The sequence below is a fragment of the Trachypithecus francoisi genome, unplaced genomic scaffold, assembly GCF_009764315.1.
Source record: "Trachypithecus francoisi isolate TF-2019V2 unplaced genomic scaffold, Tfra_2.0 Lachesis_group5, whole genome shotgun sequence".
In the NCBI taxonomy this organism is placed as follows: domain Eukaryota; kingdom Metazoa; phylum Chordata; class Mammalia; order Primates; family Cercopithecidae; genus Trachypithecus; species Trachypithecus francoisi.
The window spans coordinates 129,015,362-129,043,279 of NW_022681470.1; the positions used below are offsets into that span (position 1 = coordinate 129,015,362).

Here is a 27,918-nt window from a genome sequence, read left to right on the forward strand (position 1 = left end):
AACTAGCCGGGCGAGGTGGCGGGCGTCTGTAGTCCCAGCTACTCGGGAGGCTGAGGCAGGAGAATGGCGTGAACCCGGGAGGCGGAGCTTGCAGTGAGCTGAGATCCGGCCACTGCACTCCAGCCCCGGTGACAGAGCAAGACTCCGTCTCAAAAAAAAAAAAAAAAAAAAAAGAATGCTTGTAATGGGCCGGGCGCGGTGGCTCAAGCCTGTAATCCCAGCACTTTGGGAGGCCGAGACGGGCAGATCACGAGGTCAGGAGATCGAGACCATCCTGTCTAACACGGTGAAACCCCGTCTCTACTAAAAAAAAAAAAGAAACTAGCCGGGTGAGGTGGCGGGCGCCTGTAGTCCCAGCTACTCGGGAGGCTGAGGCAGGAGAATGGTGTAAACCCAGGAGGCGGAGCTTGCAGTGAGCTGAGATCTGGCCACTGCACTCCAGCCTGGGCGACAGAGCGAGACTCCGTCTCAACAAAAAAAAAAAAAAAAAAAAGAATGCTTGTAATGGCGTTATATGTAATAGATTGGAGACAACCCAAATGGCCATTAACATTAGAATGGATAAATTATGATGTAATCACAAATGCAATACTGTGCCACACAGAAAAAGCATGAACTACCATGCTACATGCCAACATTGGTGAATCTCACAGACATAATGTTGAATAACAGGATACAGAAACAAATGCATACCATATAATCCTCTATATTAAATACAAGAATAGACAGAACTATTGTGTGATGGTAGATGTCAGAATGATGGTTACCAGAAGAGTGTAGGGCAATTTCTGGATGAAGACACACGGGAGTGTCCTGGGGTATGGAAAATGCACTATAGCTCAATCTGGGTGATAATTTCATGACTATGTATATAAGTAAAATTTTACCAATTTGTACACTTAAAATCTGTGCATTTTCCTGTGTTTTATTTCACTTTAAAATGAGCCTAAATACATATATTATTTTCTTTTTCCTTTTTCCTTTTTTTTTTTTTTTGAGACAGTGTCTCACTCTTTCGCCCAGACTGGAGTGCAGTGGCACCATTTCAGCACGCTGCAACCTCCACCTCCCAGGTTCAAGCAAGTCTCCTACTTCAGCCTCCCAAGTAGCTAGGAGTACGGGCGTGTGCCACCTTGCCTGGCTAATTTTTGTATTTTTAGTAGAGACAGGGTTTTACCACTTTGGCCGGGCTGGTCTCAAACTCCTGACTTCAAGTGATCCACCTGCCTCGACTTCCCAGCCTGCTGGGATCACAAGCACGAACCACTGCACCTGGCCCTAAATACATTCTTGAAACACACATAGCATCAAACTTTTCTCAAGCAATTTTGCCATTAGAGCATTGTGGCCATAGGAAAAAACACTGAACATCTAATTGTTAACCAGTAGACTTTATCTTGGGGGACAGTCAGAGTTACAGAATAATTAAAAATTAAGTGGAAAATTAAGAGAGTTACCATATGCCCCCTCAACACCTGCGTTTCTCCTATAATTGACATCCTGCAGTATTTTAATACATAAGTTACAATTGATGAGCCAACATTGACACATTATTATTAACTGAAGTCCATAGTTTACATTAGGGTTCATTCTTTGTGTTGTACATTCTATATGTTTTGACAAATGTATAATGACGTGTATCCACCATTACAGTAGAATAGAAAATGGTTGCACTGCCTAACAATCTCCTATGTTCCACCTGTTCATCCGTCTTCTGCCCCCTGAACTCCTGCAACCACTGCTTACTGTCTCCATAATTTTTCCTTTTCCAGAATGTCATATAGTCATAATCATACACTATCTGGCCTTTTTCAGATAAGCTTCTTTTGCTTAGCAATATGCATTTAAGTTTCCTCCATGTCACTCCCCCTAACCCAAACACCCTCATACACTAATATTAAACTTCTTAACAGCTCTTCAGACCTACCATGCTCTCTTGCCTCCATATTTTAAGCACATGTTTTCATATCTAATTAGGCTTTTCAGATGTGACACCATGTGATAATTTCTACCTAGAAAGAATAATTGGTGGCTGGGCACAGCGGCTCATGCCTGTAATCCCTACACTTTGGGAGACTGAGGTGGAAGGATCACCCGAGCCCAGGAGTTCAAGACCAGCCTGGGCAACATATCAAGACCTCATCTGTACAAATAATTTTAAAATTAGCTGGGCGTGGTGGCACATGTCTGTGATCTCGGCTGCTTGGAAGGCTGAGGCAGAAGGCTTGCTTGAGTCAGGGAGGTGGAGGCTACAGTGAGCTGTGATAGTGCCACTGCACTCCAACCTGGGTGACACAGGGAGACCCCATCTCAAAAAATAATAATAATAATAATAATAATAATTGGTACAGACTCCGTTGTTCTAGAAGCCAAAACCCTACTCAAAGTCTTGGAAAGGGCCTGACCCTAAGAAACGTATATTTCATTTGTATGTTTGTGTATGTATACGTTTATATTAAAGTTCCTGGGTTTCCATAGAGATAATCTTCTGAGACCTATCTAAAACCGGGTTGGTGTGGATATCTGGTCTAAGAAAAAAAATAAAATGGGAACATAATTACAGCAAAACTTTCGTACTGTTCTAATGAGCGCCTGGGTCCGAAAGAAGCAACAGACGGATGGTATAATAATAGTACCAGTGTCTGACGAGCTGATCATGAAGAATGGTTTTAAAATGTTGGCAGTGGCACGTAATCATTTTTAATCCACAAATTTCAAACAAATTATTATAAGAATATTCCAAAAGTCAACCTAAAATTACCTAGTCAAGAAACAGCAAGGTATATTAGTGGGATTTTATCAAAATAGCATTGTTGGCTCGCTGCAGTGGCTCACCCCTGTCATCCCAGCACTTTGGGAGGCCAAGACAGGTGAATCACTTGAGTCCAGAAGTTCAAGATCAGCCTGGCCAATATGGCAAAACCCCATCTTTACTAAAAATACAAAAATTAGCCAAGTATGGTAGTGTAGGCCTGTAATCCCAGCTACTCAGAAGGCTGAGGCAGGAGAATTGCTTGAACCCAGGAGGCAGAGGTTGCAGTCAGCCAAGATTGCACCACTGCACTCCAGCCTGGAACAACAGATTGAGACTCTGTCTAAAAAAAAAAAAAAAAAAAACAAAAACCATTGTCATTGGCACTGATTCTTAATTGACTCATATCTTATTATAACAAAATGCTCCCTCCAGCCTACCCCACACACACACCCCGATGTGTCTCTCCTATGCCTGTTGAGTTGTTGTATTAAAAAATACTTAATCTGGCTGGGCTCCAGTGGTTCACGTGTGTAATCCCAGCACTTTGGGAGACCAAGGCGGGCAGATCACTTGAGATCAGGAGTTCGAGAACAGCCTGGCCTACATGGTGAAACCCCATCTCTACCAAAAATACAAAAAAAAAATTAGCTGGGTGTGGTGGTGGGCGCCTATAATCCCAGCTACTGACGTTGAGGCAGGGGAATTGCTTGAGCCTGGGAGACAGAGAGGTTACAGTAAGCTGAGATCACACCACTGCACTCCAGCCTGGGCAACACAGTGAGACTTTGTCTAAAAACAAAAACAAAAAAGTAGTTGATCTATCAATGTCTGTAAACTAAGACTATATTCCTAAGGGTGGACATGTTATTCCTTAAAGGATATGGCTTGTCACCTGGATATGAAGCTGATCCTTGGAATAAAACTTGAAGACTGACACTTAGTAGGAAGAAGAAAAGAAAAGGTTCTGATGCTGTTTCACCCAAACACACATGTTCTCTCAAGTCTACATGATTTTTGAGATGTCTAAAATTGGGTGCGCTTCAGTGATGAATCCCACAAAACACCTTAATGGGCCTAGATTTGAAACTAGATGGTGAAGGTGTCTGTAAACCCCAAAGGCTAGGTCATATCTTAAAGGTATTATTTACTAGCCTCATGTTTATTTTCGTTTTGATTTTTCCCCGCTCTGGTTGGTTGTGTGTCCACATTTAGGCTAGAGTATTTTAAAAATATGTCAGTGGACAGTGTGAAAATGGAAGTGATAAATTAACAAAGAATCTTTACATCTAAATTTATTTACCCTTGTCAAATTTTCTTAACATGGTCTAATGTAGTCAATTCCCAAATCCAGTTCCTTTAGAGCAGGGCATCTCAAAGTAGGATCTATGGACCGACCACCCTCTTCAGAATCACCTGGGGTACTTGTTTAAAATACAAACTCCTGGGCCTGTCCTGCTGAATTCACATGTTTGAGAGTAGGGCTCAAGAATCCTTTTTTTTTTTTTTTTTAAATAATAAACCTAGGCAGTTCCTTTTTTTTTTTTTGAGATGGCGTCTTGCTCTGTCGCCTGGGCTGGAGTGCAGTGGTGCGATCTCAGCCCACTGCAAGCTCCACCTCCCGGGTTCACGCTCTTCTCCTGCCTCAGCCTCCTGAGTAGCTGGGACTAAGCTGGGACTACAGGCATGCACCACTACACCCGGCTAATTTTTGTATTTTTAGTAGAGTCAGGGTTTCATTTGGCCAGGCTGATCTCGAACTTTGGACTTCAAGTGATCTGCCAGCCTCAGCCTTCCAAAGTGCTGGGATTACAAGCGTGAGCCACCATGTCCAGTCACCCAGGGGGTTATTATACATACCAAATTACTGGTCTAGCGAATTAGCAAGTCAGAAGGCTACTCTTAACATCTCTAATATTCTCACAGAAGTAAAGACTCTAGAGCAGCTCGCTGAGTTGAATAGCCAGTGAGAATGTCTCTCTGGTAGTTGTGACTCTTTTTGCTGATGTTATTTGGAAGATAGCACATCTAATGAATACCTGAAATACATTATTTTAAAATGTCACAGAAACTAGAAGACATTCATTAGAAAGAAACAAAGATTATAACATAAACTTGTTTTTACTTATTTTATATACCCATCTTTGAAGATAAAATAATATGAAGGACTGAATTTGATTATGTAATTTTTAAAATATATATATATAAAATTTTTTTTAAATGTTGAAATATAGCTATTTCAACAGGCCAAGGTCATTATTTAAAAATCCTTTTTCATTTGCTTACAAATAAATAGTCCATGGTTGCCAGGGTGAGGGTGGAGGGGGGAATGTTAACATGGAAACAAAGTGGCCATATTTTAATGATTGTTAGAGCAAGGTGATGACAACATGGGGGTTCACTAAATTATTCACTTTATTTTTTTTAAAAAAATTCATAATAAAAAGTTAAAGGCCAGGCACTGTGACTCACGCCTATAATTGCAGCACTTTGGGAGGCTGAGGCAGGAGGATTGTTTGAGGCTAGGAGTTCAAGACCAGCCTAAGGAACATAGTGAGACCCTGCCTGTACAAAAAAAGTTAGTCACAGTCTAAGTTCAGTGGCTCATGACTGTAATCCCACCACTTTGGAAGGCTGAGATGAGGGAATTCCTTGAGGCTAGTAGTTAAAGACCAGCCTGGGCAACAGAGTGAAACCTCATCTCTACAGAAATAAAATAAATACTAGTTGGTGTGGTGGAGTGCTCCTGTAGTCCTAGCTACTCAGGAGGCTGAGGTGGGAGAATTGCTAGGGCCCAGAGTTTTGAGGCTGCCGTGAGCCATGATCTTGTCACTTTATTCCAGCCGAGACAACACAGCGACATCTTGTCTCAAAAAAAAAAAAAAAAAAAAAGCCGTGCATGGTGACATGCACCTGTTAAGTCCTAGCTACTCAGGAGTCTGAGGCAGGAGGATCACTTGAGCCCAGGAGTTCAAGGATGCAGTGAGCTATGATTGTGTCCTTGCACTCTAGCCTGGGTGACAGAGGGAGACCCTGTCTCATGAATGAATGTTTTAAACTTTTTACTTATCTAACTGACAAAAATGAAAAAGCAAAAAAGTGATGCAGAGTTGTAGGGAAACCAGAACTTTTCAGTGTTGTTGAGGGTGTAAATTCTTTTTTTTTTTTTTTTTCAAGACAGAGTCTTGCTCTGTCACCCAGGCTGGAGTGCAGTGGCGTGATCTCAGCTAGTGAACCCCCACCTCCCGGGTTCAAGCAATTCTCCTGCCTCAGCCTTCCGAGTAGCTGGGATTACAGGTGCCTGCCACCACACCCCGCTAATTTTTGTATTTTTAGTAGAGACGGAGTTTCACCATGTTGGCCAGGCTGGTCTCAAGCTCCTGACCTCAATGATCCACCTGCCTCGGCCTCCCAAAGTGCTGGGATTACAGGCGTGAGCCACCACACCCAGCTGTCAGTCTTTGAATTTTGGATAAAGCATATATTTTATTTCTTCTTTTGAAGTGGAGGTTTTAATTTTTTAATGTTTACATTTGTCATACAAATAATTTAAAGAGCCAAAGAATAATTAAAAGACTTTTACAAAAAGAAGCAGTCTTGGCTGGACAAAGTGGCTTAACGCCTGTAATCTCAGCACTTTGGGAGGCCAAGGTGGGTGGATTGCATGAGCCCAAGAGTTTGAGACCAGCCTGGGCAACATAGCAAAACTCTGTCTGTAAAGAAAATACATAAATTAGCCAGGTGTGGTGGCCCACGCCTGTAGTCCCACCTACTCGGAAGACTGTGGTGGGAGGATCACCTGAGCTTGGGAGCTAGAGGCTGCAATGAGCTGAGATCGTGCCACTGCACTCCAGCCTGGGTGACAGAGTGATACCCTGTCTCAAAAAAAAAAAAAAAAGAAGCAATCTCATACTTGCTTTCTGCAGGCCACTATTTTCAAACTAATTCTGTTTTTGTTGTTTTGGTTTTTTAGACAGGGTCGCACTTTATCACCCAGGCTAGAATGCAGTGGTGGTGGGACCATAGCTCACTGCAGCCTTGACCTCCTATGCTCAAGCAATCCTCCCACCTCAGCTTCCTGAGTAGTTGGGACTACAGGTACACACTACCACGCCCAGCTAATTTTTGTGTTTTTTGTAGAGACAGGGTCTCACATTGTTGCCCAGGCTGGTCTCATACTCCTAGGCTCAAGCGATTCACCCGCCTTAGCCTCCCAAAGTGCTAGGATTACAGATGTGAGCCACCGTGCCTGGCCTCTAATTCTTGAGTGTTCAGTTTTGGCATCTTTACATAGGGAAGGATTTATCTCTTTTTCATTCTCCTCACCCCCACCATGAACCCACAAACTTTTTATCCCTCCATTCTACTAATTTAGTGATTTTTGTTAGATTACTTTACGGGATGTACATCATTAGTTTACATTTACATCATTAGAATTATATAAATGTCACTCACAACAGAACAGCAAGCACGTAAGTGCTTAAGTATGCCTCTTCTCAGGCCTTTCTTCTGGAGTGGAGACTGAAGACAGGCCTGGGAAGTTTTATTTTTCACACGTTTCCAAGATGTTGTTATCAGGGGGGTTGGAAAATGATGTTCTTGTTTTTCTGGCTCTACTTTAAAACAAAAAAAAGCTTTATTAAGATATAACTTACATATCATAAAATTCTATTTTAAGTATAAAATTCAATGGGTTTTGCATATTTGTGTGGTTTTGCAACTATATGCACAACTTTAGAATACTTCTATCACCCCAAAAGAAACTCCATGCGTGTTTGCAATCACCCCCTTTCTTCTTCTTTCTCCCCCAGTCCTAGGCAGTCACTCATCTACTTTCTGTCTCTATTAAGATTTGCCTATTCTGGATATCTCACATAAATGGAATCATATAATATATGGTCTCCTGTGTCTTTCACTTAGCTTTCATATATATATTTTTTTTATTAAATTTTTTTTTATTATACTTTAAGTTCTAGGGTACATGTGCATAACATGCAGGTTTGTTACATATGTATACTTGTGCCATGTTGGTGTGCTGCACCCATCAACTCGTCAGCACCCATCAATTCATCATTTATATCAGGTTTAACTCCCAATGCAATCCCTCCCGCCTCCCCGCCCCATGATAGGCCCTGGTGTGTGATGTTCCCCTTCCCGAGTCCAAGTGATCTCATTGTTCAGTTCCCACCTATGAGTGAGAACATGTGGTGTTTGGTTTTCTGTTCTTGTGATAGTTTGCTAAGAATGATGGTTTCCAGCTGCATCCATGTCCCTACAAAGGACACAGACTCATCCTTTTTTATGGCTGCATAGTATTCCATGGTGTATATGTGCCACATTTTCTTAATCCAGTCTGTCACAGATGGACATTTGGGTTGATTCCAAGTCTTTGCTATTGTGAATAGTGCCGCAGTAAACATACGTGTGCATGTGTCTTTATAGCAGCATGATTTATAATCCTTTGGGTATATACCCAGTAGTGGGATGGCTGGGTCATATGGTATATCTAGTTCTAGATCCTTGAGGAATTGCCATACTCTTTTCCATAATGGTTGAACTAGTTTACAATCCCACCAACAGTGTAAAAGTGTTCCTATTTCTCCACATCCTCTCCAACACCTGTTGTTTCCTGACTTTTTAATGATTGCCATTCTAACTGGTGTGAGATGGTATCTCATTGTGGTTTTGATTTGCATTTCTCTGATGACGAGTGATGATGAGCATTTTTCATGTGTCTGTTGGCTGTATGAATGTCTTCTTTTGAGAAATGTCTGTTCATATCCTTTCCCCACTTTTTGATGGGGTTGTTTGTTTTTTTCTTGTATATTTGTTTGAGTTCTTTGTAGATTCTGGATATTAGCCCTTTGTCAGATGAGTAGATTGCAAAAATGTTCTCCCATTCTGTAGGTTGCCTGTTCACTCTGATGGTAGTTTCTTGGGATGCCCTCTCTCACCACTCCTATTCAACATAGTGTTGGAAGTTCTGGCTAGGGCAATCAGGCAAGAGAAAGAAATCAAGGGTATTCAGTTAGGAAAAGAAGAAGTCAAATTGTCCCTGTTTGCAGATGACATGATTGTATATTTAGAAAACCCCATTGTCTCAGCCCAAAATCTCCTTAAGCTGATAAGCAACTTCAGCAAAGTCTCAGGATACAAAATTAATGTGCAAAAATCACAAGCATTCTTATACACCAGTAACAGACAAACAGAGAGCCAAATCATGAATGAACTTCCATTCACAATTGCTTCAAAGAGAATAAAATACCTAGGAATCCAACTTACAAGGGATGTAAAGGACCTCTTCAAGGAGAACTACAAACCACTGCTCAGTGAAATCAAAGAGGACACAAACAAATGGAAGAACATACCATGCTCATGGATAGGAAGAATCAATATCGTGAAAATGGCCATACTGCCCAAGGTTATTTATAGATTCAGTGCCATCCCCATCAACCTACCAATGAGTTTCTTCACAGAATTGGAAAAAACTGCTTTAAAGTTCATATGGAACCAAAAAAGAGCCCGCATTGCCAAGACAATCCTAAGTCAAAAAGACAAAGCTGGAGGCGTCATGCTACCTGACTTCAAACTATACTACAAGGCTACAGTAACCAAAACAGCATGGTACTGGTACCAAAACAGAGGTGTAGACCAATGGAAAAGAACAGAGTCCTCAGAAATATTACCACACATCTACAGCCATCTGATCTGTGACAAACCTGACAAAAACAAGAAATGGGGAAAGGATTCCCTATTTAATAAATGGTGCTGGGAAAATTGGCTAGCCATAAGTAGAAAGCTGAAACTGGATCCTTTCCTTACTCCTTATACGAAGATTAATTCAAGATGGATTAGAGACTTAAATGTTAGACCTAATACCATAGAAACCCTAGAAGAAAACCTAGGTAGTACCACTCAGGACATAGGCATGGGCAAGGACTTCATGTCTAAAACACCAAAAGCAATGGCAGCAAAAGCCAAAATTGACAAATGGGATCTAATTAAACTAAAGAGCTCATATATATATTTGTGTGTGTGTGTGTGTGTGTGTGTGTCTATATATATATATATATATATATATTTTTTTTTTTTTTTTTTTTTTTTTTTTTAAAGACAGAGTCTTACTCTGTTGCCCAGGCTGGAGTGCACTGGCATGATCTCGGCTCACTGAAACCTCTGCCTCTGGGGTTCAAGCAATTCTGATACCTCAGCCTCCTGAGTAGCTGGGATTACAGGCATGCGCCAGCACACCCAACTAATTTTTGTATTTTTAGTAGAGACGAAGTTTCCCCATGTTGGCCAGGCTGGTCTCGAAGTACCGACCTGAACTGATCCACCCGCCTCAGCCTCCCAAAATGCTGGGATTACAGGCATGAGCCACTGCACCCAGCCTGCTTAATATTTTTGAAGTTCATCCATATATCAGTACTTCATTCCTTTTTATTGCCAAATAGCATCAGTTGTATGGAAATAGTGTCTTAAAGTGACTGTTTTGCCAGTATACATTTGCCCAAATGATTGCCTTGTTTTTTTCATTTGTTTGGTGTGTTCTCTTATGTGTAACTGTCCTCTAGTGTCATGAAATCTCCTTTTATGTGTTAATCTCCTCTATCCAAACAGTTTAGGTGTTCTATGAATTTCATCTTCTTGAAGAAATCTTTCTTCTGACTGCTCCAGTCTCTAGTCTGGGTTGGATGCCTGTAGGTCTCTTGCACAGCTGTGATGTTGGGGACATCTTTCAATACCCTAGGGATTCCCTTTGCCATACTTTAGTACTGGACTTCCTCTTTCTTCCATCAAGGACAAAAGATGCCTTTTTTCCTTGATGTACTTTATTTTGGTGGAGCATATCATCTACTTTCCTGAAAAAAATGGTTTATGGGAGATAAACCATAAAAAGGTTTTATTTTATTTTATTTTTTTATTTTTATTTTTTATTATTATACTTTTAAGTTCTAGGGTACATGTGCACAACGTGCAGGCCCGTCACACATGTATACCTGCGCCATGTTGTTGTGCTGCACCCATCAACTCGTCAGCACCCATCAATTCGTCATTTATATCAGGTATAACTCCCAATGCAATCCCTCCCCCCTCCCCGCCCCATGATAGGCCCCGGTGTGTAATGTTCCCCTTCCCGAGTCCAAGTGATCTCATTGTTCAGTTCCCACCTATGAGTGACAACATGCGGTGTTTGGTTTTCTGTTCTTGTGATAGTTTGCTAAGAATGATGGTTTCCAGCTGCATCCATGTCCCTACAAAGGACGCAGACTCATCCTTTTTTATGGCTGCATAGTATTCCATGGTGTATATGTGCCACATTTTCTTAATCCAGTCTGTCACAGATGGACATTTGGGTTGATTCCAAGTCTTTGCTATTGTGAATAGTGCCGCAACGAACATATGTGTGCATGTGTCTTTATAGCAGCATGATTTATAATCCTTTGGGTATATACCCAGTAGTGGGATGGCTGGGTCATATGGTACATCTAGTTCTAGATCCTTGAGGAATTGCCATACTCTTTTCCATAATGGTTGAACTAGTTTACAATCCCACCAACAGTGTAATAGTGTTCCTATTTCTCCACATTCTCTCCAGCACCTGTTGTTTCCTAACTTTTATTAGATTCTGCATCTCATAATTGACCCAAAAGAAGTTTAAAAAACAAAACAAAAAAAGGCCTTGTTGCTCTTAATTCTTACTTAGCCTCACATTTATTTGATAGTTTGGGTATTTTAAAAATTGAAGATATTGGGAGGCCGAGACGGGCGGATCACGAGGTCAGGAGATCAAGACCATCCTGGCTAATATGGTGAAACCCCGTCTCTACTAAAAAAAAAAAAATACCAAAAAAAAAAAAAACTAGCCGGGCGAGGTGGCGGGCGCCTTGTAGTCCCAGCTATCGGGAGGCTGAGGCAGGAGAATGGCGTAAACCCGGGAGGCGGAGCTTGCAGTGAGCCAAGATCCGGCCACTGCACTCCAGCCTGGGCGACAGAGCGAGACTCCGTCTCAAAAAAAAAAAAAAAAAAATTGAAGATAAATATAAAAATGTTAATGTAGACATTATTTTTTCTCAGAATTTTGAAGCCACTGCTTTGTCTTTTGCAGTTGGAGAGTCTGATGCCATTCTGATTCTTAAATCTTTTATATAAAACATGTTTTTGTTTTTGGCGGGAAGCTTTACCTTTTCTTTCTTTCAAGTGTCCTGAAATTTCACTGTGATGTATCATGGTATAGGTCTACTTTTATCCACTGTCCTGGACGCTTGATAGGCCTTTTCAGTCTCGAAGCTCATTACTTTCAGGTCAGAGAAATTTGTGTCTAAGACCTCCTTTTTTTTTTTTTTTTTTTTTTTAAAGCATCCTGTTATTTTTACATAGATGCAGTGTCTGCAGAGGCAATAAATGATTTTTACAAGTTTTCTTCTTCCCAGATAGTCTCTTCTATCCTAATTGCCTTTTTTTCTGGCTTCTCGTAGATACTATCCTCAAATCTCTGGTAATTAAGACTAGGGAACTAAAGACCGATAGGTGTTCTGAATTCCTGGGTAGGACTTGTTGACCTTCATTGTAGGTTGATCAAACTGAGATCCTTTTTTGGGGAATCCCAAGATTCCCTCATATAGGAGTCTTTTACTAAAAATTACAGAGAGTGCTGGTGCCTCTATTTCCTTAGCGAGTCTCAAAAATACTTCCACGCACGTTCAGTGACTTTAAAAAACCCATGTCTCATTTCACCTGGAAATATAATACTTTTTTTTTTACTGGCATTTCACAAAGAATTTTTGTTGTTGCTCAATGTTTGAAGATACTCATGTAGTATGTATTCAAAAATTAGGAAAGACAATGGGCCTGAAAAACATACGCTTGGCCAGACATGGTGGTTCACACCTGTAATCCCAGCACTTTGGGAGGCCAAGGGAGGCAGATGGCTTGAGCTCAGGAGTTCAAGACCAGCTGGGCAACAATGGCGAAACTCTGTCTCTACAAAAAATACGAAAGTTTGCCAGGTGTGGTGGCAGGCACCTGTAGTCCCAGCTACTTGGGAGGCTAAAGCAGGAGGATGGCTCAAGCCCAGGAAACAGACGTTGCAGTGAACTGAGTTTGCATCACTGCGCTCCAGCCTGGGCAACAGTGCCAGACCCTGTCTCCCGCCTACCAAAAAAAAAAAAAGCATATGATAAATTATGTATGTGTAATTTTCAAATGGGTAGTTTTTATCAGATTCTTGATTCCCTAATGAGCCCCAAGAGATTTCAAACAAAACCAAAATATAAACAAAAGCCATTGCCTAGAGTAGTGGTCCCTATTCTGAGATGTGCATCAGAGTTATTCAGGCTTTTTAATCATATAGGTCTTTAGACCCTACCTCTATACCACAAGAAGAAAGTTGCAGAAAAAGTTCGTTTAAACAGTTTTCCTTGTGTCAACCACCAGGTAGTAGAATTGGCCCAGAACAGCTTGGTTGTACTACTGGAAAGATCGCGTCCATTTCTATATACCAGACACTAGTCGCATGTTCATAGTTCAGAAGCACTTTAGTCCTAAATAATCAATAGTTCCATTTCAGCTAAATCAACTTATTTCTGTCTCAGCCCCATTTTATTTGAACCAGAGGGTCTACCACAGTGATTCTGAGAGTTTAGAGCACAGTCATCCCTTGGTATCTATGGGGGATTGGTTTCAGGATCCCTATAGATACCAAAAATCCATGGATGCTCAAGTTCCTTATATAAAATGATGTGATGTTTGCATATAACCTACAGACATCCACCCATATACTTTGAGTCATCTCTAGATTACTTGTAGCACCTAATCCAATGTAAATGCTATGTAATAGTTGTTATACTATATCAGTTAGGGGATGATGATAAGAAAAGAGTCTGTACATGTTCAGTACAGAGGAAACCATCCTTTTTTCTCCTAATTATTTTGGACCCACAATTGTTTGAATCCATGAATGTGGGTCCCACTGATAATAGAGGTCTGACCGTATTTCAAAATTTCCTGAGATGCATGTAAAAAATGTATGTTCTGGGATTTCAGAATTTTGAATCCTTAGATCTCAAGAGGGATTCTACATTTTTGACAGAGATCCTCAGTTCTTATGCAGATGACTAGTGGATTACATTTTGAAATATGCTAATCTCAGTTTGCTACTGATAATATAATACCCATGAAGGATTTTTTTTTTTTGGGGGGGGGAAAGGGGGGTTGGGAAGGTTGATTGTCTGCCTGCTTTTTGTTGTTGCCTAAATATAGTTTGCCCCTGACAGTCTGGTAATAAGGATAAGCAGTATACCATTTAGATCAGATAGCCAGGACTATACTTTAGAGGGCCCAGCTGTGGCTTTCTTCTAGCCAAACCCGTTTCCACAGGATGAGGACTCCCAGAAGACATGTCTACCTGAAGTTCATGCAGTCCCTTCTAGAACATATTCTGGGTACTCAGTACCCTGGAATTCCTTCCCCAAATGCCCACTTCCAGGCCTAGTACAGGACTCCTCCCTCATCAGATCCAGTGTGCACACACCTAAGTCTAAGGGACAGATAACCAAGGGATAGCTTCAGTTTTACCAGATAGTCGCTTACCTTCACCATTTTTTCTCTCCACCAATAAATTCCTTTACCTTTGCTATTCCATATTAACAGCTCTTAGTGAGATTCCTTTGATTTTGAGGAAATGACCCTTCAACCTATAGTTAATTTTCTATAATTACATCTGATGATGAGGCTGCGTGTTTTAATTGCAATAAATTTTGTTAGAGCAAAGGAAAGCTGCAGCTTTCCAAACAGTTGGGAAGTTGTGGTTGTTCTGCCATACTCCTCCTTTATAACAGCCAGGAAGAAGGAAGACACGTGTTCCATATGATTTCTTCAAAAAGGTCTGGGGGAAAAAGAGAAAGGAAGAGATTAACTGACTTAATTTAACACTTGAAGCTATAAATCGTGTGTTGCAATATGGCGATAGGATGTTGCATCAGAACGTGGCAGTTGTAACAATGCAGTGGGTATCACAACCTTGAGGAGGCCTTTGTGGTGCTCTATGCCCTTTTCCCAAAAATTCAACTCCAAGTATAGATCCCTCTGTTCTGCCAAGGAGAATGGTATTATTTAAATTACATTGTACCTCACTATAAAATTGTCCACTTGGTCTAGGGCACAGGAATTTTATAGTTGAAGGTCTGTTCGGGCCAGACATCATTGTTCTGAGTCCCAGCATCCCTGTTGATTCTTGTTGTCCTGTATAAGCAGGGAAGTGCTAAGGTTTCTTCACTTCGTCCTGGAAGTCTTTCAGGAAAGCTGGGAGGTATTATGGCAAGGCTGTAATGTCTTTATTCTCAGAACCATTAGTTTTGAAAGTGTATGTAATATTTCCTGAATATTTCACATTGCCTTTATCTAAAGAATTAAAAGGTTGTGACTAGGAGTTTGTCCCTGAGAACCAAGGATGAGGGTAGGAGTCGTGACATGGAGCATATTTTAGCAAGATTCTTAATAGAGTAGATATTTGGTAGCTAATTTTTGTTTTTGGTTTTGGTTTTTTACTCTTCACTTTATTGTAGGAGAAAATTCATGGTGCATGAAAGAAATGAAATGTGACAGAATGTCAAAATCAAGCTTTATATTTAAAACATAAACTCTTGAGGGCAGAGCTGATGACTTAATTGTATGTGAGTAGAACTGGTACTATCATGGTTGTGGGTTTGGGAGTTTGAGGAAACTTGAGCAAAGAAGTGGCAGATGATGAAAATAAATGTTTTAATTATGATAAAACTGGTTTTGGAAAATGTGGTTTAGATTTAAATGTGGCATAGTTTTTTCAATAGTAAACTCTAGAATTGGTCAGACTTCCCCATCCAGTAACAAGTAGCTTTTGACCCTAAGCCTTCTCATGTGAGGGTCTTATACTACAAAACTCCACGGATTGAGTACTTGAGCCTCGTTCTAAAAGATGGGAAGAAAGGGAAAAGAGATGAGCGAGGCGTACCATTCCTCTCTCCTCCTCCCCACTAAGAAAAGCCCCACCTTCTCCCCAGGGGGAGTTGGGGAGAGAAGGCAGAAATACTATACTGGACTGGCACTCCCCCCATGCAGAAGGAAACCTCATGAGTGGGAAGCAGCATTCCTCCCCCACTGTGAGTGACCGTGATATGCTGGCCTTTGGGCTATTATAACAGGATAGAGACTCTTAGCAAAGTTTTACTTATTTATAAATCATTTTCATCATTTACAGAACTATGGAGACATTCTCTCAAGATACTGTGTGTGATACTATGGTTTTTAAGTTCATACCTTCTAGAAATACCAGCAAAATATTTACAGATAAACTGATAGGATGTCTGGAGTTTATCTCAAAATTATCCAGGAACAAGAGGGGTGTAATGTAAAAAGATTGTCCATGATGGGTGTTACTTGTTGAAATTAGGTGATAGGTACATGGAGTCTATTATATTATCTCTAGTATATTGAAGATTTGGTTTGACTGTAAACTCTGCTACTAGCTATATATGTCCTTAGTAAGTTACTCTTCCTGAGTCTCCATTTCCTGATCTGTAGAATTAGAAAAGTAAATACTAAAATCTACCACATAGGACTGTTGTTATGATTCAATTAAAATAAGTTACAGGCCAGGTGTGGTGGCTTACACCTGTAATCCCAACACTTTGGGAGACTGAGGCAGGCAGATTGCTTGAGCCCGGGAGTTTGAGACCAGCCTGGGCAACATGGTGAAACCCCATGTCTACAAAAAATACAAAAAACTTAGCCAGGCATGGTGGCACACGCCTGTAGTCCCAGCTACTCAGGAGGCTGAGGTGGAAGAATTGCTTGAGCCTGGGAGGTGGAGGTTGCTGTAAGCTGAGATCACACCACTGCACTCCAGCCTGGGTGACAAAGTGAGACTGAGACCTGTCTCAAAAAAAATAAAATAAAAATAAGTTATAAGCCCATTATATAACACATAGAAGGCACTCAAAAATTAGTAACTATGATTATACCTGTAAATAGAAAAATAATAAGGCATCTTCTTCCTTAAACTTCCTTCTTCCTTAAAATGTCTCCATAGTTCTGTAAATGATGAAAATGATTTATAAATCATTAAAACTTTGCTAAGAGTCTTAAAAATGTTTGCTTTTCGGTGTGTGTGTGTTTCCCCCATTTGACTATATTAACTTGGATTTTGTTTTAACAGCTCAGGTGCCTAAAAGGCCAGAGGGGCTTCTCAGGCCAACCTCCTTTTGATGGAATCCACATTGTCAACCATTTAATAGGAGATGATGAATCATTCCATTCCTCCGATGAAGATTTTATAGATAATTCCTTACAGGAAACTGGCGTTGGTTTTCCTTTGCACGGAAAATCTGGCTCGATGTCTTTGGACCCCGCAGTGGCAGATGGTAGTGAGAGCGAAACAGAAGACAGTGTGCTGGAGACCAGAGAGAGCGATCAAGTGGTTCAAAGGGAGCGGCCCCCGAGAAGAAGAGAGTCGTATTCAACCACTGTCTGACCATCACTGTGACCTGGACTATGGATTTATTTAAGGGATCAGCTATCATAGGATTAGGGATTTTTGGAAATAATGTGTTTCATATGTACATATATATATACATATATATATATATATATATTTTACAGTCTTATCTGCCTTTTTATCTTTGCCAAATCTTTACCACTGACTTACCATTGCCATAAAGTAGACTGGTATATGGTTAATGTGTAAAACAAAGTTCTAACAGTATTACTGAATATTAATGTTTCTTGTTTAGAAAATGCAACTATATCTATATGGGGGAACCATTTTGAAGTTCAAAACTATGGAAAATTGAGTTTTCTTCAGACAAAACTGCTCTTGTGCAATATTTTATGCTCAGTGAGCAAATTGTATATTTATGTTTATCAATTTGTTCTCAAGGTGGCTGTCTACAGACATTTGACCAAGACATACGTCTGATTTACCTTGTGTTTTGTTTTTTTTTAATTGTTTTTTTTTTTTTTTTTTAAGACAGAGATCCACTCTGTCACCCAGGCTGGAGTGCTGTGGTGTGATCTCAGCTCACTGCAACCTCCGCCTCCCGGGTTCAAGCAATTTCCCTGTCTCAGCCTCCCAAGTACCTGGGACTACGGGTGCGCAACACCACGCCTGGCTAATTTTTTGTATTTTTAGTACAGACTGGATTTCACCATGTTGGCTGGGCTGGTCTCAAACTCCCGACCTCAAGTGATCCACCCGCCTCAGCCTCCACGATTACAGGCGTGAGCCACTGCACCCAGCCTAGCTTGTATGTTTGTATCTGGGAGGTTTTTTTTTTCCATGAAAATTATTGGTGGGCCACTGAAAGTCCCCACACACAAAGACTTTATATAATTTCATAAACACAAATTCATGCTTATCTGTTTTGAGAGTTTTAAGTTTTGTTTTAATGTTTAACTTTTATGTGCATATGATGCTTCCATGTGTTGGTTACCAGAGTAGTAGGTTAACTACAGACATACTGTTTATTTGTACATATTTATAAATCTGTACCACCTAACATTGAACATCATTTTATATGAAGAACATACATGTTGCAAAATGACTGCTTTTGGCATCTAACAGGACTTCTGTAAATAATAGGTTAAATGAAAAGTTAAAAATAAAACACTAATATTTTAAGAGCTTTAGTATTTTGCTTAGCATTCAACACTAGCAGTTTCATAACTGATGCCTGTTCGAAAACACTATTGGTGGAATCTTATTTCATGTGTATGTAACTACTAAATTTTTCATGACTGAAGAGGTTATAGCACATATTAGTGCTGATATTCTACTGAATATAAATTAAGTAATGGGCTAAGGTCCAAGAAACATAGCAATTGTATCTACAAATAACCTATGAACGTGATCTTCAGAATCTCTAGTTTTTGTTCTATAGATAAAGCCATAAGAATCCTTTCCTACCAGTTTTTCCTTTATCATTTAGATATTATTTCCTAGAAAACAGGATGCCTGTCACTGATAAATTAGAGAAAACACCCAAATTATACTTGCACTATGGAAAGATGACATGAATATGTTGACTGGGTACTTTCTACTCTCATTTTTGTTAGTCTATGAAAAAAAATTTTTTTTTTGTTAACCTATGGAAAAAAGCCTTGGAAGAGAAAAGTAGAATTCAGTATGTATGGAGGCACAGTTTTGCACAGTATGTTGCGTGCGGAGAAAAAAATTATGAAATAGAGTAAAAGAGATAAGTAGTTTTCTGTCAAAACCTAGGACTTAAGCCTTCAGGTACATTTTGAACTAGGCTTTCCAGCAAGGTTTTTATAGGTATTTGCTTGCCTGAGAAATGAAATTGAAAACATGCCCCTGTGTCTGTCCTTGACACCAGGCTAAATTCTGGTAGTTAAATAACTTACCTGTGGTTACAAGCTAGTAAGTAGCAGAGCCAAGATTTTTTTTAATATGGAGACAGCTGTCTTACCATGTTGTCCAGGCTGGTCTTGAACTCCTGGCCTCAAGCAGTCCTCCTTCCTCAGCCTCCCAAAGTGTGGGGATTACAGGTGCGAGCTACCGCACCCAGTGAGAGCCAAGATTTTAACCTAGATCTCCTTAACACCAAAGCTTTTGAAAAGGTTCAGCTGAAGAATTTCTCAATTCCCTATTTTGTTTTGTTTTTTGAGATGAAGTCTCACTCTGTCACCCAGGCTGGAGTGCAGTGGTGCGATCTTGGCTCACTGCAACCTCCGCCTCCCGGGTTCAAGCAATTCTCCTGCCTCAGCTACCAAGTAGCTGGGACTACAGGTGCACGCCACCACGACTGGCTAATTTTTGTATTTTTAGTAGAGATGGGGTTTCACTCTGTTGGCCAGGCTGATCTCAAACTTCTGACCTCAGGTGATCCACCCACTTTGACCTCCCAAAGTGCTGGGATTACTAGGCGTAAGCCACCACACCTGGCAATTCCCTGCTTTTTTGACAATGTAATTTAAATAAATTTGATTTAAATGTTTCCTGAATATATATACAGATAGATATATGAGTATCAACACTTACAAGCTCTACACAGTTTATAAGTGTAGATACCACTTACTCGTAGGATTGTCTTGTGCTTTGGGGATTTTTCGTTCAGAGTTCTATACTATCAGCTCAAAAGGCTATTGATGCCCAAGTGAAGTGAGATGATTCATGGCCACATTATTGCTTTGACCCTCACATCAAGAGATCTGAATGACCTAGACTAGGGGTCAGCAAACTGCAGCCTACAAGCTATTCCAGTCAGCTGCCAGTTTTTACTTTTTTAAATAGTTGGGGGAAAAGTTCCAAAGACTAATATTTTGTATCACATGAAAATTATATGAAATTCAAATTGCAGTGTCCATAAGTAAAGTTTTATTGGGGCACACCCATCCTCACCCTTTTAAATATTGTGTATGGCTGCTTTGTGCTACAGTAGCAGAGTTGAGTCATTGCGAGGAAGACTGTATGGCCCAGGTAGCCTAAAATATTTATCTGATCCTTTACAGAAAAAGTTTGCTAACCCTTGATAACATACTCTAAAATGCAGGTTTTTCTTCTTCAGTTTAACTCAGTGGTAGGTCAAATTGTTTGCTTTTGCTATTAAGCTTATGATTTGGAAACGTAAAATTTCATGGTGGATCTTATGCTCAGAACTATTCAAAAGGGAAAACGTGCCAGCCATTTTATATGATGAAGTCTCTTATTCCATAGAAAATTGTAGAAAGATATCTGTATCTTTCAAGAAGGAGAAAGAAAGGAAAGAATTCCAGAATCCCATCACTGTTCTTTAAAGCATGCATCACAGACCTTTAAGGGTATACTTTATTGAGTAAAGGTTATCATTTGACTTTAAGATAAGAAATTTTCAGAATCATGTTTGAATTCTAAACTTTGATATTCTTAAGTACCATTTCTGATTAGGAATTAGGTGTTAAAAGAATCATGGTAAGGAAACCTTAATTCGTTGAAACTCTTGTAATTTGGACAACAGAAAACTAGAAATAACACTCTTTTCTTTGAAGATCTGATTCAAATACACCTCAGAAGAGTTTAAAATCTTCCAGGCCTTTAGGATGCAATAGGATATCATGCCCTGGTTTGACTCCTTTTCATTCAAATTAATGTAAGTATGTTGTTCCAGACTTTGAAGCATTGAACAATGTTCTCTTGATAAATTTTATTTAATCTCTGACACTTTGTGATATTTAAATGTTGTTAAGTTAAACACTTAGAGTTGAGTAATATTCAGGGGAGAAAAGTGAATGAAATGACTCATAATAAGAAAGCTTGCTCCCTTGGGATAATTACATTCCTGGTGTCATTGCCATCCTGGGTTGACAAGTTGCGAGTATAGGATACAAGTGATGTGAATAAAATGGAAATTGCATTGAGTTAATGAAACAGACACTTTTAGATCAAGAAAATACTTCAACAGCCTTTTTAAAAATTGGCACACTCCTGTAGTCCCAGCTATCCAAGAGGCTGAGGCAGGAGGATCACTAGAGTACAGGAGTTTGAGGCTGTAGTGTGTAATGATCACACCTGTGAGTGAATAACCACTTCACTCCAACCTGGGCAACATGGCAAGACACTAACTCTTTAAAAAAAAAGAAAAATTTTTTTTCTTCCTGGGAAAAGAAGTCAAAGATGTAACTTTACACAATTTCTACACCCACTGCCTTTTTGTTTGTTTGTTTGTTTGTTTGTTGTTTGTTTGTTTTTTGGCTAGATATTAGGTATTCAGTGTTTGCTAACTGAGATGTCAGGTTTCAACTAATCGGCCAGTTATTTGGGAAGGAGAAAAACTTTTTCTCAGCTCTGAACATGATGCAGCTTGTTAACTCTCCAGATAGTGCCTTTGATTGAAAATAAGGTCTACACCTTTTTAAGTATATTATATCTGACATCATAAGAAATAATTTAGTTCCTTATTCTCATTTATCTTTTATATAATGCACTGTAATATTCAAGTTTAAAGTAAAATAAGTATATGAATTATATTTTGGTAAAACTGTTTCATGACCAGCTTGATTAATGTACATTAACATACCAGACATTGACAGCGAACATTTCATGAAATCAATTATTTACTTATTAAAACAATGAGTATTAGCTTGAAAGTTATTGCTGCTCTATTATTAACAAAACTAAGTTTTAAAAATTAATTTTAATTCTACTGAAATTCAATTTCTGGTTAAAGATATAGTGGATGCTATTTATGATCCAAGTTTTTACATCACATCCATTGATCTGCCTATCCTTTCTTTTCACTTCAAAGAGGAGATGATAGAATAATACATTCAATATACTACCAAGAAGCAAAGTTATAATGTGTTTCATTTTATGGTTGGAATTTTTTATTGTAACATTGTATGATAACCTGAAATGTTTACTTGTGCCTTTGCTTTAAACAATTAAAGTTTTCCATTTTATAAGAATTTCTGTTGCCTTCAGCTTTTCAACTTTAAAAGAGGAGGGGCATCAAAACACTGTTAACGAATGGGTGGGGCACAGTGGCTCACATCTGTAATTCCAGTACTTTCAGAGGCCGAGGTGGGCAGATCACTTGAGCTCAGAAGTTCAAGAACAGCCTGGCCAACATGGTGAAACCCCGTCTCTACTAAAAATACAAAAATTAGCCAGGTGTGGTGGCGCATGCCTGTAGTCACAGCTACTCAGGAGGCTGAGGCAGGAAAATCACTTAAACCTGGGAGGTGGAGGTTGCAGTGAGCTGTGATCACACTACTGCACTCCAGCCTGAGCAAAAGAGCAAGACTCCATCTCAAAAAAAAAAAAAGGTTGGCCTGATGCAAAATGTTCATTAGCGAGGTTTGTGCTCTGAAGGTACAGGGACTACATCCACCTGGTCCACCCACATATTTTTAGTTCTAAACAAATAATCTGGCACGTGATTGCATTCGGTGAATTTCTTTGAGATGTAGTTTCACTCTTGTTGCCCAGGCTGGGGTGCAATGGCACAGTCTCAGCTCACTGCAACCTCCGCCTCCCAGGTTCAAGTGATTCTCCTGCCTCAGCCTCCTGAGTAGCTGGGATGACAAGCATGTGCCACCACACCCGGCTAATTTTGTATTTTTAGTAGAGACAGGGTTTCTCCCATGTTGGTCAGGCTGGTCTCGAACTCCTGACCTCAGGTGATCTGCCCGCCTCAGCCTCCCAAAGTGCTGGGATTACAGTCGTGAGCCACCACGCCCGGCCCAGTAAATATTTTTTAATTTAATGAAAGACCATCTTCAGTGAAAGATGTCTAGATTTGTTTCCTTCAGGAACATGGTAATTTTTTGGAAATATCAATAGCAGTATTTTCATCTCACATTGTACTTTAGGTTATTAATTAGCAACTAATTCAATAAATACATTCAATTATATATAATTTGAGTACACGTATAGATACTATCATAAAAGGAAAGTTATACCTTCTGCATCTTTATCACAATGTTAATGTCATTTAGTTCACAAGAGCTTACTGTATATTCTGCTTTACTCCCAAAAGGAATTAAGGCACGTTTTGAAGATACCTGAAATATGACAAGCTATAATCCAGGGAGTCTCCACCTTGGCACTGACATTTGGAAGTAGCCAAATAATTCTGTTTTGGGAGGCTCCCCTGTACATTGTAGGATGTTTTGCAGCATCCCTGGCCTCTACCCAGTAGATGCCAGTAGCACCCCCTCCTTTAGTTGTGACAACCCAAAATGTCTCCAGACATGGTCAAATGTCACCAGCAGGAAGGACAGAGAATGAAAATCACTGCTAGTTGAGAACCACTGCTATAAATTTAGAATTGGGTCATAAAAAGAGCCACTAGGGCCAAACAAAAATGTATACATCATTTGGGGTTTCGTACATTGCAGAGCAGCTCCCTCACTGCAATATATTGAAAGTCAGCCCTTGACACAAGGGTCTGTAAAATACAGAAACAAAAACTATATACACACACACACACACACACACCAGCCAGGTACCATGATTCATGCCTGTAATTCCAACACTTGGGGAAGATGACATGGGAGGACCCTTTGAGGCCAGGAGTTGGAGACCTGCCTGGGCAAGATGGGAAGCCTCAGTCTCTTTTTAAAAAAAGAAAAGAAAAAAAAAAGTGTGTGTATTATACACACACACATATATATACACACACACACACCCCTATTAAAGATGCATCACAAATTTGACTCTATTTCCAGTAGTCAGTGAAAAAAGTAGTATCTGAACCACAATGAGGTAACGTTTCACACACCTATTAGGATGGCTATTTAAAAAACGAAAATATGCCCTGTGAAAACTAGAGAGCTCAAAAAAAAAAAAAAAAAAAACCATTGGCAAAGATGTGGAAAAACTGGAACCCTTGTACATTGCTGCTGGGAGTGGAAAATGGTGTAGCCTTTGTGAGAAACAGTTTGGTGGTCTTTAAAAATGTTAATTGTAGAATTACCATGTAACCCAGCAATTCCACGTGTAGACATACACTCAAACCAGTAACTCAGATACTTGCACACCAGTGTTCACAGCAGCATTACTCATGATAGCCAAAATGTGGGAACAACTCATATGACCATCAACAGGTGAATGGGTAAGTAAAATGTGGTATATACTACATATACAATGGAATACTATTCAGCCATAAAAAGTAAAATTTTACTAATGCTACAAAATAGATGAACTTTGAAAGCATGCTAAGCGAAATAAGCCAGAGACACATAGTATGGTTCCACTTACATGAGATATCTAGAACCCGCAAATTCATAGAGACAGAAATAGAGTAGACATTACCCAGCAATGGAGGTGAGGGAAGAGAGTTAATGGCTTAATGGATACAGAACTTTTGTTTGGAATGCTGGAAAAGTTCTGGAGATGGATAGTGGTTATGGCTGCACAACACTGATTGTATTTAATGCCACTGAGTTGTACATTTGAAAATGGTTAAAATTATTTTTTAAAATATACTAGGCATGTTAAGAATTTAGCATCAGCCAGGCATAGTGGCTCATGCCTGTAATCCCAACACTTTGGGAGGCCAAGACAGAAGGATCACTTGAGCCCAGGAGTTCAAGACCAGCCTGAGCAACATAGCAAGATCCCATCTCAAAAGAAACAATGAACTTAAAGTCAACTTATTTACTAAAGATACTCAAATAAAGATATTTAGAAGGAAAAAAAGTAAAACCTGTGTTTATAAAATTTGCAGTGCCCACGAAGTAAGAAAATGTTTAGGTGTAAAATTCTAGCACTACAGCACTAGACTGGGACTCAAGCTTTGGATTGATTAATCCTGGACAAATAACAGAACATCATGACCTCCTTGCTGATCCATGGACACACCAGACTCCCATCAGGACTCTGCCCTTCCTAGGATGCTCAGCTAAATACTACAAGGCAGCTCCCCACCTCCACCTGCTCAAACTGCACAGGAGGCCTTTTCTGATCCTTCCGTTGAAAAAGCCTCTTCCTAGCTTTACTTTTCTCCATAGCACTGATTACAGTCTGACATTCTACCCATTTTACGTATTCGTTGGTTTATGGTTTATCTCCTCACACTAGAATGCGAACATTATGAGTGCAGAGATTTTTTTCTCTATCTCAGCAGTGTCTTGGCTCGCAATAAATATTTGTTGAATGAATGCATGAATAACTGAAGAAGTCATTTTACCTCAATGTCTTCATTATTTTAATGAGATAAGCAACATCTGTGAAATACAAATGTCAGTAGAAAGTCCAGGATTCCAATGCAGCCAGCGTAGCTCCTGAGTCCTCTAATTACACAATATTACTTTGGCACAGGCACCCATCAGTTACTGTTGAGGAAGCAAACATGAACCATACCAACTCCTACCCTCATGCATGGGGCAAGAGATACAGGAATACAGATGCACCGCCATGGGAATTCAGAGGTTACATCCAACTTGGGGGAGGGACTTCTTTTGCATCCCTAGCCCCTCCCTGCCCATTCCCCACCCTGTGTACAGGATGGTGCCGGTGACCCTGCCACAACCCTTATGTACCACGCCCCATTCTCTCCTACCCTATGACCTGCTCAGAGGTGACCTGTTGATGTCACCTAACTGGGTCTATAGCTGCATCTCTCCTGCACTCCAGATTTTACCAAGAATGTCTGAAAATGGGGCATCTTAAACCAGGCCCAGAGAACGTTTTTAAATCCTCCTGAACTGACTCTCAGTTCGCTACTGTGTCCACGGTGAGATCAGAAGGCTGCTGTGTCCTCACTCCCCTGTTACCTACGGTTGGCCACTTTTTCAGAGACCGCATAGCGTCTTGTCTGAGGCTGTCCTCAGTTACAGGAGAAAGCAGGGTCAGGTGGAAAGAAACTGGTTGGCTTTAAAGATGTTGTTTCTCTGATTTTTTTTTTTTTTTAAAGGAAATGCATACTGTACACATGAGAGACTCCCAAGGCTGAGATGGTGTGGCAGTTGAGATGCACCTGGGAGCTCCTAACTGTTCCCTGCCTCTGCCTCAGAGGGCAGGACGGCAGCCACTGTACACCACCCCCTCCACAGCAAACCAGTCAAACCTTGTCTCTTCCCCCGACCGAGGGGCTCTTCCCCTCCAGCAGAGGCTTTCCTAGTCTCTGGTGTCACCTATGCCCTTCCCGCCCCAGGACAGGAAAAGATGCACCCCCTTGGTACTTGCTGTACTTCTACATTCAAGGCACAATTTTGTGTCTCTGCCTAACCTCAACCAGGATGACTTCTTTGTGGGTAGAAGAGATGACATCTTATTCATCAGCCTACTTTGTCACTTTTGTATGTCTCAAGGTACAGCATCTGTCCTTGTGCCTGTCACTGGAGTGCAGAATTAGACTAACCATGCTCCATTTACAAAGAGAGAGTTTTAAAATGTTTAGCACATGAATGAATGTTTGTCTCTGCAGCCGCCTTACCACCAAATAGACTGAAGATCAAGCTTCGGCTTCCCAGGAGTCTGTGAGCCATTTCCCTCTCCCAGCTCCCTCGGCCTGGCTGAACTAGTGCCAGAACTACAAAAGCAAACTGCCAGGTGAGGTGGTAGAAAACCAAAGCATGGGAGTCATGATGTTAAGCACAAATTTTTAAAGAACAATTTCATGCATTTCCACCCATTAACTTTTAGTCCATTCAGAGGCTGAAGGCAGGTCCAGCTCTGCCCTTTTCTGGCAAGCTGCCTTCTAGTTGTGCTGTGGAGGGATGTTCCTGGTGGGCAGCTCCCCAGGCCAGTGCTGGGATTTGAGTAATCACAGGCCCAAGTAGGATGTGTGGGAAGGTGTGCTGTTTGGTCTGGCTCACAGCCGCTGACACTCTGCAGCTATTTTAAACGGATCCCACAACCTTTCATTTGCTTCACTAATTTCTCTAAAATAGAATTGTTTATTTGTGGGTGAAAATTGGAGAAGTTTCTTGTTCATCACCAAACTGCTCTTTGGTGAGACTGGAGACAATGCATGTACTGGAGCCTGAAGGGCTTGGCACATAGTAAGTGTTCAATCAACAGTAGCTGCTGTTGTTGGCTGAGTTCCCTGAGAAAGAGAGATTGTACATGGCATCTCTGAATTCCCCAGAACCAGTACAGGCTGCTCGGTAAATCGTTATTGATGTGAGTGTTCCTTCTGACTTGACTTCTCACCTGCATCCTCTGTCCGCATGGTATCTCCACGTTTGCCATGTGTGGCACATTGGAGGTATTGTTTGAGGTGATTGCACAACAGTCTCTACTTCCTGATTGCTAGTCGTGGTAATGATAATAGTAGTTATTATTATACAGTAATATCCTGCATTAGTCAGGATAGGCTGGATTTTGCTGTGTTAACAAATACTCTAAAATCTCAGCAGTTTACATCAGTTCTCACTCATACTGTGTGTCCATCAAATGCTGGCTGTGGCTCTGCTCTACGCTGTTTTTACTCTAGGACCCAGGCTGATGATGCTACTTCTATTTTGAACATTGCTGAGTGTTATGGCAGAGGGCAAAGGGATACAGTGAACAACATGCTGGCTCCCAAAGCTTCTCCCTGGATGTGATATACATAATTTCGAGGCATATTTCTTTCTTTCTTTTTTTTTTTTTTTAAGCTGGAGTCTCACTCTGTCTCCCAGGCTGGGGTGCAGTAGCACAATCTCGGCTCATTGCATCCTCTGCCTCCCAGGTTCAAACAATTTTC

The 27,918-nt window shown here is 40.5% G+C and overlaps 1 protein-coding gene across 7 annotated transcripts in view; it reads left to right on the forward strand.

Annotated features, from left to right (window-relative positions):
• EVI5 (ecotropic viral integration site 5) overlaps positions 1-22,189 on the forward strand; it is a 271,308-nt gene extending 249,119 nt beyond the window's left edge. For 3 of the 7 annotated variants that reach the window (XM_033200699.1, XM_033200703.1, XM_033200702.1), the window contains one exon: positions 16,947-18,960. In XM_033200699.1, the coding sequence (XP_033056590.1) occupies positions 16,947-17,261 (315 nt within the window). In that variant the 3' untranslated portion in view covers positions 17,262-18,960. Of the gene's footprint in view, positions 1-16,946 lie in introns of all 7 variants that reach the window. The other 4 variants (XM_033200700.1, XM_033200701.1, XM_033200704.1 and 1 more) reach the window with 2 other exon arrangements.
• Positions 22,190-27,918: the final 5,729 nt, after the last annotated feature.